At 50.1% G+C, this 16,085-nt stretch overlaps 1 protein-coding gene across 1 annotated transcript; it reads left to right on the top strand.

Annotated features, from left to right (window-relative positions):
- The first annotated feature begins 4,665 nt into the window (after positions 1-4,665).
- LOC130323572 (zinc finger protein 850-like) lies at positions 4,666-11,423 on the top strand. Its single transcript, XM_056553155.1, has 2 exons — positions 4,666-5,342; positions 9,173-11,423. Exon 2 carries the CDS (start codon positions 9,181-9,183, stop codon positions 11,305-11,307), a length of 2,127 nt encoding a protein of 708 aa, XP_056409130.1. The 5' UTR covers positions 4,666-5,342; positions 9,173-9,180; the 3' UTR covers positions 11,308-11,423.
- The last annotated feature ends 4,662 nt before the right edge of the window (positions 11,424-16,085 follow it).

Consider the following 16,085-nt stretch of genomic DNA (forward strand, 5'->3'; position numbering starts at 1 on the left):
GCTGTCTCTCTCCTGTATATCTCTCTGTGCTGTCTCTCCTGTATGTCTCTCTGTGCTGTCTCTCTCCTGTTTGTCTCTCTGTGCTGTCTCTCCTGTATATCTCTCTGTGCTGTCTCTCCTGTATGTCTCTCTGTGCTGTCTCTCCTGTATGTCTCTCTGTGCTGTATCTCTCCTGTATGTCTCTCTGTGCTGTCTCTCTCCTGTATATCTCTCTGTGCTGTCTCTCTCCTGTATATCTCTCTGTGCTGTCTCTCCTGTATATCTCTCTGTGCTGTCTCTCCTGTTTGTCTCTCTGTGCTGTCTCTCCTGTATATCTCTCTGTGCTGTCTCTCCTGTATGTCTCTCTGTGCTGTCTCTCTCCTGTATGTCTCTCTGTGCTGTCTCTCTCCTGTATGTCTCTCTGTGCTGTCTCTCCTGTATGTCTCTCTGTGCTGTCTCTCTCCTGTTTGTCTCTCTGTGCTGTCTCTCCTGTATATCTCTCTGTGCTGTCTCTCCTGTATATCTCTCTGTGCTGTCTCTCCTGTATATCTCTCTGTGCTGTCTCTCTCCTGTATATCTCTCTGTGCTGTCTCTCTCTCTGTGCTGTCTCTCTCCTGTATGCCTCTCTGTGCTGTCTCTCTCCCTCTGTGCTGTCTCTCCTGTATGTCTCTCTCTTGCATCTGTCTCTCTCCTGTATGCCTCTGTGCTGTCTCTCTCCTGTATGTCTCTCTCTGCTGTCTCTCTTCTGTATGTCTCTCTTGCAGCTGTCTCTCCCCTGTCTGTGCTGTCTCTCTGTGCTGTCTTTCTCCTGTATGTCTCTCTGTGCTGTCTCTCTCTATATGCTGTCTCTCTCCTGTATATCTCTCTGTGCTGTCTCTCCTGTATGTCTCTCTGTTCTGTCTCTCTCCTGTATGTCTCTCTGTGCTGTCTCTCCTGTATGTCTCTCTGTGCTGTCTCTCTCCTGTATGTCTCTCTGTGCTGTCTCTCTCCTGTATGTCTCTCTGTGCCGTCTCTCTCCTGTATGTCTCTCTGTGCTGTCTCTCTCCTGTATGTCTCTCTGTGCTGTCTCTCCTGTATATCTCTCTGTGCTGTCTCTCTCCTGTATGTCTCTCTGTGCTGTCTCTCTCCTGTATATCTCTCTGTGCTGTCTCTCTCCTGTATGTCTCTCTGTGCTGTCTCTCTCCTGTATGTCTCTCTGTTCTGTCTCTCCTGTATGTCTCTCTGTTCTGTCTCTCTCCTGTATGTCTCTCTGTGCTGTCTCTCCTGTATATCTCTCTGTGCCGTCTCTCTCCTGTATGTCTCTCTGTGCTGTCTCTCTCCTGTATGTCTCTCTGTGCTGTCTCTCCTGTATATCTCTCTGTGCCGTCTCTCTCCTGTATGTCTCTCTGTGCTGTCTCTCTCCTGTATGTCTCTCTGTGCCGTCTCTCTCCTGTATGTCTCTCTGTGCTGTCTCTCTCCTGTATGTCTCTGTGCTGTCTCTCCTGTATGTCTCTCTGTGCTGTCTCTCCTGTATGTCTCTCTGTTCTGTCTCTCTCCTGTATGTCTCTCTGTCCTGTTTCTCCTGTATGTCTCTCTGTGCTGTCTCTCCTGTAGGTCTCTCTGTGCTGTCTCTCCTGTATGTCTCTCTGTGCTGTCTCTCCTGTATGTCTCTCTGTGCTGTCTCTCTCCTGTATGTCTCTCTGTTCTGTCTCTCTCCTGTATGTCTCTCTGTTCTGTCTCTCCTGTATGTCTCTCTGTTCTGTCTCTCCTGTATGTCTCTCTGTGCTGTCTCTCTCCTGTATGTCTCTCTGTGCTGTCTCTCTCCTGTATGCCTGTCTGTGCTGTCTCTCTCCTGTATGTCTCTCTGTGCTGTCTCTCTCTGCTGTCTCTCCTGTATGTCTCTCTGTGCTGTCTCTCCTGTATGTCTCTCTCCTGTATGTCTCTCTGTGCTGTCTCTCCTGTATGTCTCTCTGTTCTGTCTCTCCTGTATGTCTCTCTGTTCTGTCTCTCTCCTGTATGTCTCTCTGTTCTGTCTCTCTCCTGTATGTCTCTCTGTTCTGTCTCTCCTGTATGTCTCTCTGTGCTGTCTCTCCTGTATGTCTCTCTGTTCTGTCTCTCTCCTGTATGTCTCTCTGTTCTGTCTCTCCTGTATGTCTCTCTGTTCTGTCTCTCTCCTGTATGTCTCTCTGTGCTGTCTCTCCTGTATGTCTCTCTGTGCTGTCTCTCCTGTATGTCTCTCTGTTCTGTCTCTCCTGTATGTCTCTCTGTGCTGTCTCTCCTGTATATCTCTCTGTTCTGTCTCTCTCCTGTATGTCTCTCTGTGCTGTCTCTCTCCTGTATGTCTCTCTGTGCTGTCTCTCTCCTGTATATCTCTCTGTGCCGTCTCTCTCCTGTATGTCTCTCTGTGCTGTCTCTCTCCTGTATGTCTCTCTGTGCTGTCTCTCCTGTATGTCTCTCTGTTCTGTCTCTCTCCTGTATGTCTCTCTGTCCTGTTTCTCCTGTATGTCTCTCTGTTCTGTCTCTCTCCTGTATGTCTCTCTGTGCTGTCTCTCTCCTGTATGTCTCTCTGTGCTGTCTCTCTCCTGTATGTCTCTCTGTTCTGTCTCTCTCCTGTATGTCTCTCTGTGCTGTCTCTCCTGTATGTCTCTCTGTGCTGTCTCTCCTGTATGTCTCTCTGTGCTGTCTCTCCTGTAGGTCTCTCTGTGCTGTCTCTCCTGTAGGTCTCTCTGTGCTGTCTCTCCTGTATGTCTCTCTGTGCCGTCTCTCCTGTATGTCTCTCTGTGCTGTCTCTCTCCTGTATGTCTCTCTGTTCTGTCTCTCTCCTGTATGTCTCTCTGTTCTGTCTCTCCTGTATGTCTCTCTGTGCTGTCTCTCTCCTGTATGTCTCTCTGTGCTGTCTCTCTCCTGTATGTCTCTCTGTGCTGTCTCTCTCCTGTATGTCTCTCTGTGCTGTCTCTCTCCTGTATGCCTGTCTGTGCTGTCTCTCTCCTGTATGTCTCTCTCTGCTGTCTCTCCTGTATGTCTCTCTGTGCTGTCTCTCCTGTATGTCTCTCTCCTGTATGTCTCTCTGTGCTGTCTCTCTCCTGTATGTCTCTCTGTGCTGTCTCTCCTGTATGTCTCTCTGTTCTGTCTCTCCTGTATGTCTCTCTGTTCTGTCTCTCTCCTGTATGTCTCTCTGTGCTGTCTCTCTCCTGTATGTCTCTCTGTGCTGTCTCTCTGTGCTGTCTCTCTCCTGTATGTCTCTCTGTGCTGTTTCTCCTGTATGTCTCTCTGTGCTGTCTCTCTCCTGTATGTCTCTCTGTTCTGTCTCTCTCCTGTATGTCTCTCTGTTCTGTCTCTCTCCTGTATGTCTCTCTGTGCTGTCTCTCTCCTGTATGTCTCTCTGTTCTGTCTCTCCTGTATGTCTCTCTGTTCTGTCTCTCCTGTATGTCTCTCTGTGCTGTCTTTCTCCTGTATGTCTCTCTGTGCTGTCTTTCTCCTGTATGTCTCTCTGTGCTGTCTCTCTCCTGTATGCCTCGCTGTGCTGTCTCTCTGTATGTCTCTGTCCTGCATGTCTCTGTCTCCTCCTCCTCTCCCTGCAGAATCTTCCCATGATGCAATGTGCAGGGAGGCAGCTGAGCTGCAGCAGGAGACTCCCACAGACTGCAGGGTGAGCGACACCGAGACCGCGACAATGCTGGGAGACAGACAGTGAACAAAGAGTGCAGGGAAAGACAGAGAGTGTAGAAAGAGTCAGAGAGTGAGAGTGTAGGGAGAGACAGAGCGCAGGGAGAGTCAGTGGTACGGGAGCGTATAGAGAGAGGTCAGTGATCACTGACTGCAGGGAGAGACAGGCGAGAAACCAGAGAGTGCAGGGAGAGACAGGCGAGAAACCAGAGAGTGCAGGGAGAGACAGGCAAGAAACCAGAGAGTGCAGGGAGAGACAGGCGAGAAACCAGAGAGTGCAGGGAGAGACAGACAAGAAACCAGAGAGTGCAGGGAGGGACAGGCAAGAAACCAGAGAGTGCAGGGAGAGACAGGCAAGAAACCAGAGAGTGCAGGGAGGGACAGGCGAGAAACCAGAGAGTGCAGGGAGAGACAGGCGAGAAACCAGAGAGTGCAGGGAGAGACAGGCAAGAAACCAGAGAGTGCAGGGAGAGACAGGCGAGAAACCAGAGAGTGCAGGGAGAGACAGGCGAGAAACCAGAGAGTGCAGGGAGAGACAGGCAAGAAACCAGAGAGTGCAGGGAGAGACAGGCGAGAAACCAGAGAGTGCAGGGAGAGACAGGCAAGAAACCAGAGAGTGCAGGGAGAGACAGGCAAGAAACCAGAGAGTGCAGGGAGAGACAGGCGAGAAACCAGAGAGTGCAGGGAGAGACAGGCGAGAAACCAGAGAGTGCAGGGAGAGACAGGCAAGAAACCAGAGAGTGCAGGGAGAGACAGGCGAGAAACCAGAGAGTGCAGGGAGAGACAGGCAAGAAACCAGAGAGTGCAGGGAGAGACAGGCAAGAAACCAGAGAGTGCAGGGAGAGACAGGCAAGAAACCAGAGAGTGCAGGGAGAGACAGGCGAGAAACCAGAGAGTGCAGGGAGAGACAGGCGAGAAACCAGAGAGTGCAGGGAGAGACAGGCGAGAAACCAGAGAGTGCAGGGAGAGACAGGCGAGAAACCAGAGAGTGCAGGGAGAGACAGGCAAGAAACCAGAGAGTGCAGGGAGGGACAAGCGAGAAACCAGAGAGTGCAGGGAGAGACAGGCGAGAAACCAGAGAGTGCAGGGAGAGACAGGCGAGAAACCAGAGAGTATAGAGAGAGACAGACAAGAAACCAGAGAGAAAGACAGGCAAGAAACCAGAGAGTGCAGGGAGAGACAGGCAAGAAACCAGAGAGTGCAGGGAGAGACAGGCGAGAAACCAGAGAGTGCAGGGAGAGACAGGCGAGAAACCAGAGAGTATAGAGAGAGACAGGCAAGAAACCAGAGAGTGCAGGGAGAGACAGGCAAGAAACCAGAGAGTGCAGGAAGAGACAGGCAAGAAACCAGAGAGAGAGACAGGCAAGAAACCAGAGAGCCAGGCAGCAGGTGACCATAGAGTGCAGGAAGAGACAGACAGGAAGAAACAGGCAGCAAGTGATTAGGGAGTGACCAAAGAGTGCAGGGAGAGCTAGAGAGTGCAGGAAGAGACAGTCACTGACCTCAGAGTGCAGGGAGAGTTAAGTAAGGAGAGACAGGAAGTGACTAGAAAGTGCGGAAATAGTAAGTGACCAGAGAGACAGACAGCCACCCACTCACCAGAGAGACAGCCACCCACTTACCAAAAAGAGACAGTCACCCACTCACAAGAGACCTTCTAACCAACAAGGAATGTTCATGGTGGGAAAAGACAAAAATCTCAGCTCTGAAATCTAATGGTAAGTCTATAAATATCAGCTCACTGACCATATCCTGCCCCTCCCATCCTTCTCCTTTTCTCCTACCCCTCTGCTCCTACCCCTCTCCATCTACCCCTCTCCTCCTACCCCACTCCCCCTCCTCCTACCCCACTCCCCCTCCCATCCTTCTCCTTTTCTCCTACCCCTCCGCTCCTACCCATCTCATCTATCCCCCCCTCCTACCCCACTCCCCCTCCTCCTACCCCACCCATCCTGCCCCTCCTTCTACTACCCCTCCGCTCCTACCCATCTCATCTATCCCCCCCCTCCTACCCCACTCCCCCTCCTCCTACCCCACCCATCCTGTCCCTCCTTCTCCTTTTCTCCTACCCCTCCGCTCCTACCCATCTCATCTATCCCCCCTCCTACCCCAGTCCCCCTCCTCCTACCCCAGTCCCCCTCCTCCTACCCCACTCCCTCTCCTGCCCCTCCCCTCCTACCCCACCCATCCTGCCCCTCCTCCTTTTCTCCTACCCCTCCGCTTCTACCCCTCTCCTTCTACCCCACTCCCCCTCCTCCTACCCCTTCCCAACTACTCCTGCCCCTCCCCTCCTTAACCTCTCTTCCTACCCCTCCCCTTCTTACCCTCTCTTCCTACCCCTCCCCTCCTTATTCTCTCTTCCTACCCGTCCCCTCTTATCCCTCTCCTCCTACCACTCTCCTATCCCTCTCCTCCTGCCCTTCTACTTCCGCTCTCCTCTTACCCCTCCCATCCTGCCCCTCCCCTCCTTCACCTTGGCTCCTATCCCTCCCCTCCTACCCCTCTTATCCCCCTCCTCCTGTCCCTCTCCATCTATCCTTCTCCTCCTACCCCTCCCATCCTGCGCCTCCCCTCCTTCACCTTGGCTCCTACCCCTCCCCTCTTACCCCCCTCCTCCTGTCCCTCCCCTCCCTCCTCCTATTCTTCTCCTCCTATCCTTCTCCTACCCCTTTCCTCCTCTCTCCTCCTATCCCTCTCGTCCTACCCCTCTCCTCCTATCCCTCTCCTCCAACCCCTTTCCTCCTGTCCCTCTCCCCTCTCTTCCTACCCCTTTCCATCTACCCCTCTCCTCCTATCCCTCAATCTACCCCTCTCCATCTATCCCTCTCCTCATATCCCTCTACCCCTCCCCTCCTACCCCTCCCTTCCTGCCTTTCCCCTCCTATCCCTCTCCACCTATCATCTCCTTCTACCCCTCCCCTCCTATCCCTCTCATCCTACCCCTTTCCTCCTGCCCCTCTCCATCTATCCCTATCCTCCTCCTCCTATCCCTCCCATCCCTCTCCTCCTATCCCTCTCCATCTATTCCTCTCCTCATATCCCTCCCTTCCTGTCCCTCTCCTTCTACCTCTCTCCTCCTATCTCTGTAATCCTATCCCTCTCCTCCTGCCCCTCTCCTGCTATCCCTCTCCTCCTTTTCCTCTCCTATTCCTTCTACTAGCCCTCTTCATCTATCCCTCTCCTCCTATCCTTCTCCTCCTATAGTTGTTCCCCTATCCCTCTCCTCCTATCCCTCTTCTCCTATCCCTCTTCTCCTATCCCTCCCCTCCTACCCCTCCCTTTCTGCCTTTCCCCTCCTATCCCTCTCCACCTATCCCTCTCCTTCTACCCGTCCCCTCCTATCCCTCTCATCCTACCCCTTTCCTCCTGCCCCTCTCCTCCTACCCCTCTCCATCTATCCTCTCCTCCCATCCCTCTCCATCTATTCCTCTCCATCTATCGCTCTCCTCCTATCCCTCTCCTCCCATCCCTCCCCATCTACCCCTCTCCTCCTATCCCTCTCCTCCTATCCCTCTCCTCCTATCCCTCTCCTCCTATCCCTTTCCTCCTATCCCTTTCCTACTATCCCTTTCCTACTATCCCTCTTCATCTATCCCTCTCCTCCTATCCCTCTCCTCCTATCCCTCTCCCATTGTCCTTCTCCTCCTATCCCTCTCCTGCTATCCCTCTCCTCCTATCCCTCCCCTCTTATCCCTCTCCTCCCACCTCTCTGCTCCTACCCCTCTCCATCTATCCCTCCCCTCTTATCCCTCCCCTCTTATCCCTCTCCATCTATCCCTCTCCTCCCACCCCTCTGCTACTACCCCCTCTCCATCTATCCCCCTCCATCTATCCCTTTCCTCCTCTCCCTCTCCTCCTATCCCTCTCCTCCTATCCCTCTTCCCCTATCCCTCTTCCCCTATCCCTCTTCTCCTATCCCTCCCCTCCTACCCCTCCCTTCCTGCCTTTCCCCTCCTATCCCTCTCCACCTATCCCTCTCCTTCTACCCGTCCCCTCCTATCCCTCTCATCCTACCCCTTTCCTCCTGCCCCTCTCCTCCTATCCCTCTCCATCTATTCCTCTCCTCCTACCCCTCTCCATCTATCCTCTCCTCCCATCCCTCTCCATCTATTCCTCTCCATCTATCCCTGTCCTCCTATCCCTCTCCTCCCATCCCTCCCCATCTACCCCTCTCCTCCTATCCCTCTCCTCCTATCCCTTTCCTACTATCCCTTTCCTACTATCCCTTTCCTCCTATCCCTCTTCATCTATCCCTCTCCTCCCACCCCTCTTCTCCTATGCCTCTCCCATTGTCCTTCTCCTCCTATCCCTCTCTACCTATCCCTCTCCTTCTACCCCTCCCCTCCTATCTCTCTTCTCCTCCTGTCCCTCTCCTCCTATCCCTCTTCCCCTATCCCTCTTCCCCTATCCCTCTCCTTCTATCCTTCTCCTCCTCCTATCATTCTTCATCTATCCTTCTCCATCTATCCCCCTCCTCCTATCCCTCTCCTCCTATCCCTCTCCTCCTACCCCTTTCCTCCTCTCCCTTTCCTCCTATCCCTCTCCATCTATCCCTCTCTACCTATCCCTCTCCTCTTATGCCTCGCTTATTCCTCTCCTCCTATCCCTCTCCTCATATACCTCCTCCTATCCCTCTCCATCTATCCCTCTCCATCTATCCCTCTCCTCCTATCCCTCTCCATCTATCCCTCTCCTCCTATCCCTCTCCTCCTATCCCTCTCCTCCTATCCCTCTCCTCCTATCCCTCTCCTCCTATCCCTCTCCATCTATCCCTCTCCTCCTATCCCTCTCCATCTATCCCTCTCCTCCTATCCCTCTCCTGCTATCCCTCTCCTCCTATCCCTCCCCTCTTATCCCTCTCCTCCCACCCCTCTGCTCCTACCCCTCTCCATCTATCCCTCCCCTCTTATCCCTCTCCTCCTATCCCTCTCCATCTATCCCTCCCCTCCTATCCCTCTCCATCTATCCCTCTCCTCCTACCCCTCTCCTCCTATCCCTCTCCACCTATCCCTCTCCTCCCACCCCTCTGCTCCTATCCCTCTCCATCTATCCCTCTCCATCTATCCCTCTCCATCTATCCCTCTCCTCCTACCCCTCTCCTCCTATCCCTCTCCACCTATCCCTCTCCTCCCACCCCTCTGCTCCTACCCCTCTCCATCTATCCCTCCCCTCTTATCCCTCTCCTCCTATCCCTCTCCATCTATCCCTCTCCTCCTATCCCTCTCCATCTATCCCTCTCCTCCTATCCCTCTCCTCCTATCCCTCTCCTCCTACCCCTCTCCTCCTACCCCTCTCCTCCTACCCCTCTCCATCTATCCCCCTCCATCTATCCCTTTTCTCCTATCCTTCTCCTCCTATTCCTCTCCACCTATTCCTCTCCTCACATACCTCCTCCTATCCCTCTGCTCCTACCCTTCTCCTCCCACCCCTCTGTTCCTACCCCTCTCCATCTATCCCCCTCCATCTATCCCTCTCCTCCTATCCCTCTCCTGTCCCTCTGTGGTTCTATGTGTGATTTCAGATCATGTTCTCTCATCATCTCCTCCAGATTGTCAAATGATGTCCAGAGATCACATGATGTCATCACTCAGTCCTCATCACATGGACGTGAAAGTGGAGTTTGATGTGAAGTGTAAAGAGGAGGATCCCTGGGATGATGAAGAAGAATTGCAGAGCGTTGCTCCCGTGAACGTTAACTCCTTGTTTTACTGTCTTGTGTGTGGACGAGCTTTTGGACAACGTCATAATCTGATAAAACATCAGCGTATCCACACAGGGGAGCGGCCATATTGTTGTGACCAGTGTGGAAAGAGCTTTATCCAAAAACAGCACCTGACAAAGCACCAGCGGCTGCACACTGGAGAGAGGCCATATGTCTGCCTGGTGTGCGGCCGTGGATTTAGTCTGAAACATAACCTCACAACCCACGGTAGGATTCACACTGGGGAGAAACCGTATCCCTGTTATGAATGCGGCAAGAGCTTCAGCCGACGGGAAAATCTGCGCACTCACCAGAGATGTCACCTAAAGAAAGCAGCCAGCAGGAGCAACATGATGGAGTTGGAGGAGTCAGTAAGCCCCTCCGGACTGGATTACCTGCTGCCCACTGTAGACACAAAGCCCAAGGAGCAGGCTATTACTGAAAAGAATCCTGTACCTAAGGTCTCCAGCAGTGGGCGGACACTGAACCCCCGGCCATTCATATGTCCTCAGTGTGGAAAGAGATTTTTTAACAAGCAAACCTTCATCAATCATTACAGGATTCACACCGGTCAGAGGCCGCACACCTGTCCTGAGTGTGGACGCAGCTTTATCCAAAAACAGCACCTGACCAAGCACATCCGCACACACACAGGAGAGAAGCCCTACAGGTGCAGCGAGTGCGGCCGAAGCTTCAGCATGAAGCACAACCTTTGCACTCACATGAAGACTCACACTGGGGAGAAGCCATACTGCTGCTCCGCCTGCGGAAAGAGATTCACTCGGAGAAGCACCTACCAAGCCCATCAAAGAATACACTGCAAGTCTAAACTGGAAGAAAGTCCCTCGGGAGGAGACCCTCCAGGAGAACCCCACCCTGCACAGGATGTGACACCTAAGAGTGCTGACATTGGGAAGTTACCAGAGCAGCTGCATACAGTGCCTATCACCTGTGGACAATGCGGGAAGAATTATGGTGGCATCGGGGAGATTGGATGCACTGACTGTGGAACAAGCTTCAACAAAATGGCCCCCACATCTCAGTCCTCAGATTTTCATGAGGATCCTGCAGACATGGTGACGTCTATGATCTCAGAGGAGAAAACACTGCTGATCATAGAGCGTGTGGACAGTCTAGATGATCAGGATCCTGCAGTCCAGATGTTAGAAAGCATAAGTGTGCCATGCCATGAAGAGTTGCCCATGGGTACGGCACCCTTCTCCTGTCAGTGGTGTGGCCAAATATTCAGCCAGAGAGAGGATCTGGAGCAACATGAGCCTCTTCACAGTGGGGAGAAAATCCATGCCTGTTGTCAATGTGGGAAGAAATTTTTTCAGAAGAATCTGTTGATCAAACACGAGAAGATCCATGAGGATAGACTGTCCTCACACAACCCTCAGAGCTTCAAACATCTCCCTCCGATCCAGCAGTGGACAACGGCCACAGACAAGCCTTATCCATGCAACAAGTGCGGGAAAAGTTTCAGCCACCAGGAGACATTAACGTTGCATCAGAGAAGCCACCAGAGATATTCGATCCCCATCACCGCAGCACCAGAACTGAAGGACAAGCAAAGAGGAGACCCAAAACATGTAAACGGGGGCCAAGGGCGAGTCTTCCCATGTTCTGTGTGTGGCAAATCCTTCAACCAAAAACACACTCTGATCAACCACCTGAGGATCCACTCAGGAGAACGGCCGTATCCCTGCCCCGTTTGTGGCAAAAGCTTCATTCAGAAGCAGCACCTCACCAAGCACGTCCGGCTCCACACAGGTGAGAGACCCTACTCCTGCCAGGAGTGCGGAAGAAGCTTCAGCCTTAAACACAACCTGACCACCCACCAGCGGATCCACACTGGAGAGCGACCCTACCCCTGCAACCACTGCGGCAAGAGGTTTAATCGTAGAGGCATTCTACTAAGTCATGAACGAATCCACCTCCAAGAGGCAGCACAGACTTCACGTAATGGTCAGAAGCTGTAGGGTAGACACAAGGACATCCTGTAAGTGTGGACCTCCGAGTGTATTAGATCACCGTGGTCCGGAGTGGTGCTGGAGACTCCTCATGTCATTCAGTGACCTCCATGTCTTTAGAGACATCTCAGTGAAATCCAGCAGTTTCTATGAGCTCCAAGATTTGTCCACAGATCCTGGAGAAAGTGGACAGTCCCAGTGTCTACAGTCAACGTGAGCCGAACGAGACACTCCAAATCAGGCGGTGTCCTCACATATAATCTTGTCAGGTGTAATAAGATATGGACGACTTCCCTAGATGATGGAGGAGGTGGAGAATGCATGGAGCAGACCATTGTCTGCCTCGTAGACTTTAGCCCCTGCTTGGTGGACTTGGTGTTGGGTGAAGCTTCTTGTAGGTCTCCAGACGTCTCCTGTAAATGTCCTGTGAGGTGTTCGGATCAGTCGACCTTTGTGATCTTAGGTTCCTCGCTGTAATAACATGAGCGTTATTTATAAGTCACCGTGTCCTTGTGGTACTTCTCACAATAATGGCTGCCACCTGACTGAAGAGGTCCACCACTCAGTCACTGTGTCTTGTAACCTCTACAGAGACATCACATGATTGTAGCAGCCAATCAATGCATAACATGGAAACGTGGCTGTGATGCGCACTCATTGGCCACATTGATCACATGACGTTATGGTCTGCTGGATGTGTCAGGTGACTTTGGGATGCATAGGTGTCAAATAATCCCTAAAAGGCTTAAATGTGTCTCCCACCAATTTATATTCACAGGACAGACAAGAAATGTGAAGGGTTATAAGGGGCCACAGGGGCAGTTAAGGTTTTTTACAGGGCCGCAGGGACCGTGAAGGTTTATATGGGGGCTCAGGGACCATGAAGGTTTATACGGGGGGCAGAGGTTTATACAGGGCCACGTGGGCAGTGAAGGTTTATATGGGGGCTCGTGGGCCATGAAGGTTTATAGGGGCTGTGAAGGTTTATACAGGACCATGGGGTCTGTGAAGGATAAAGGGGGGTAGTGAAGGTTTCTATGTGGCCACGGGGGCTGTGAAGGTTTATACAGGGCCGTGAAGGTTTATACGGGGGCTGTGAAGGTTTATACGGGGTCGGGGGGCAGTGAAGGTTTATACAGGGCCGTGAAGGTTTATACGGGGGCTGTGAAGGTTTATACAGGGTCGGGGGGCAGTGAAGGTTTATACAGGGTTGCGGGGTAGTGAAGGTTTATACGGGGCTGCAGGGCAGTGAAGGTTTATATGGGGCTGCAGGGGCAGTGAACCTCAATACGGGGCCAGTGAAGGTTTATACAGAGTCATGGGGTTTATATTACGTAAGAACCAGATGATTGTGGATATAATCCTGGTCCCCATCACGGCTCCACCAGAGGTCTCTGCACGCTGTCGGTCGGCTGACAGACCATCGGCCCGCTCTGTAGGGCCACGCTGATTCTCGCCACCGATGGTTTTCACTTCTGACCGGCTGATCAAACAGAACTAAACAACATATAAAACATCAATAATATAAAGAATAGGAAGGATATAGAGGTAAAAAGATCCCAATCAATCCCCAGTATAATGACCACAATGATCAGAGAAGTGTACGGCTTGGTTCACACTGTATCTCCATGCAGTCGTATCTGTTGGGATCCTGCCGTATGATGTTACAGAGCAGTGCCCCCCTCTGATGTCTATGGCCCTGGTCACCTAGTGACTCCACCTCCAAAGTGCAGCAGACCGCGCTCCTGAGTCAGCTTATAATCGTGTGTGTGTGTGTCCTGAGTAGAGTCACTAGGTGAGTATGAGTGCTGCTCCTGGTGACAGTATGCCGCGGGATCCGGATTTCAGTTTGATGCCGGCGGATACAACTAAGGGTCGGTACATACGGCGTTCATCCTACCATAAGTCCAGGGACATCCAATTGAAGACAGGATCCCTCCTTATTTGATACCGAAACACTCACTATAACACACGGGACAGGTCTGGGCTCACTATTACACCCGGGGCAGGTCTTAGCTCTCACTCACTACTACACCCGGGGCAGGTCTAAGCTCACTATTAAACCTGGGGCAGGTCTGAGCTCACACTTACTTTTACACCCAGGACAGGTCTGAGCTCACACTCACTATAACACGCAGAGCAGATCTGAGCTCACACTCACTATTACACCCAGGACAGGTCTGAGTTCACACTCACTGTTACACACAGGGCAGATCTGAGCTCACACTCACTACTACAAATGGGGAAGATCTGAGCTCACACTCACTACTACAAATGGGGCAGATCTGAGCTCACACTCACTACTACAAATGGGGAAGATCTGAGCTCACACTCACTATTACACACGGGGCAGATCTGAGCTCACACTCACTATTACACCCAGGACAGGTCTGAGCTCACACTCACTGTTACACACAGGGCAGATCTGAGCTCACACTCACTACTACAAATGGGGAAGATCTGAGCTCACACTCACTATTACACACGGGGCAGATCTGAGCTCACACTCACTATTACACCCGGGACAGGTCTGACAGGTCTCAAACTTACTATTAGACACTGGGCAGATCTGTGCTCACACTCACTATTACATACTGGGCAGATCTGAGCTCACACTCACTATTACATACGGTGCAAATCTGAGCTCACACTTACTATTACACCCGGGGTAGATCTGAGCTCACATTTACTATTACACCCGGGGTAGATCTGAGCTCACATTTACTATTACACATGGGACAGGTCAGAGCTCACACTCACTATTACACACAGGGTAGATCTGAGCTCACACTCACTATTACACACAGGGCAGGTCTAAGCTCACACTCACTATTACTCCTGGAGCAAATCTGAGCTCACGCTCACTATTACACACTTGGCAGATCTGAGCTCACACTCACTATTACACACTGGGCAGATCTGAGCTCACACTACTACACACGGTGCAGATCTGAGCTCACACTCACTATTACACATGGAGCCGGTCTGAGCTCACACTCACTATTACACCCGGGGCAGATCTGAGCTCACACTATTACACATGGGGTAGATCTGAGCTCACACTCACTATTACACCCAGGGCAGGTCTGAGATCACACTTAATTTTATACCTGAGCTCACACTCACTATTACACCCGGGACAGGTCTGAGCTCACACTTACTATTACACACAGGGCAGGTCTGAGCTCACACTCACTGTTACACCCGGGACAGGTCTGAGCTCACACTCACTATTACACCCGGGACAGGTCTGAGCTCACACTTACTATTACACACAGGGCAGTTCTGAGCTCACACTTATTACTACACCCGGGGCAGGTGTGAGCTCGCACTTAGTATACAACAGATTATATACTGTACATAATGTATGCACCTGACTATATACCGTACATAATGTATACACCTGACTATATACCCTGTATAATATATACACTTGACTATATACCGTATACAATGTATACACCTGACTATATACCCTGTATAATATATACACCTGACTATATACCGTATACAATGTATACACCTGACTATATACCGTACATAATGTATACACCTGACTATATACCGTATACACCTGACTATATACCGTATATAATGTATACACCTGACTATATACCCTGTATAATATATACACCTGACTATATACCGTATATAATGTATACACCTGACTATATACCCTGTATAATATATACACCTGACTATATACCCTGTATAATGTATACACCTGACTATATACCCTATATAATGTATACACCTGACTATATACCCTATATAATGTATACACCTGACTATATACCCTATATAATGTATATACCTGACTATATACCGTATATAATGTATACACCTGACTATATACCGTATATAATGTATACACCTGACTATATACCCTGTATAATATATACACCTGACTATATACCCTGTATAATATATACACATGACTATATACCCTGTATAATGTATACACCTGACTATATACCCTATATAATGTATACACCTGACTATATACCCTGTATAATATATACATCTGACTATATACCCTGTATAATGTATACACCTGACTATATACCCTATATAATGTATACACCTGACTATATAGCCTATATAATATATACATCTGACTATATACCCTGTATAATATATACACCTGACTATATACCCTATATAATGTATACACCTGACTATATACCCTATATAATGTATACACCTGACTATATACCCTATATAATGTATACACCTGACTATATACCCTATATAATGTATACACCTGACTATATACCCTATATAATGTATACACCTGACTATATACCCTATATAATGTATACACCTGACTATATACCCTATATAATGTATACACCTGACTATATACCCTATATAATGTATACACCTGACTATATACCCTATATTATGTATACACCTGACTATATACCCTATATAATGTATACACCTGACTATATACCCTATATTATGTATACACCTGACTATATACCCTATATAATGTATACACCTGGCTATATACCCTATATAATGTATACACCTGACTATATACCCTATATAATGTATACACCTGACTATATACCCTATATAATGTATACACCTGACTATATACCCTGTATAATGTATACACCTGACTATATACCCTGTATAATGTATACACCTGACTATATACCCTGTATAATGTATACACCTGACTATATACCCTGTATAATATATACACCTGACTATATACCGTATATAATATATACACCTGACTATATACCGTATATAATGTATACACCTGACTATATACC

Source organism: Hyla sarda, unplaced genomic scaffold (assembly GCF_029499605.1).
Source record: "Hyla sarda isolate aHylSar1 unplaced genomic scaffold, aHylSar1.hap1 scaffold_251, whole genome shotgun sequence".
NCBI classification, from domain to species: domain Eukaryota; kingdom Metazoa; phylum Chordata; class Amphibia; order Anura; family Hylidae; genus Hyla; species Hyla sarda.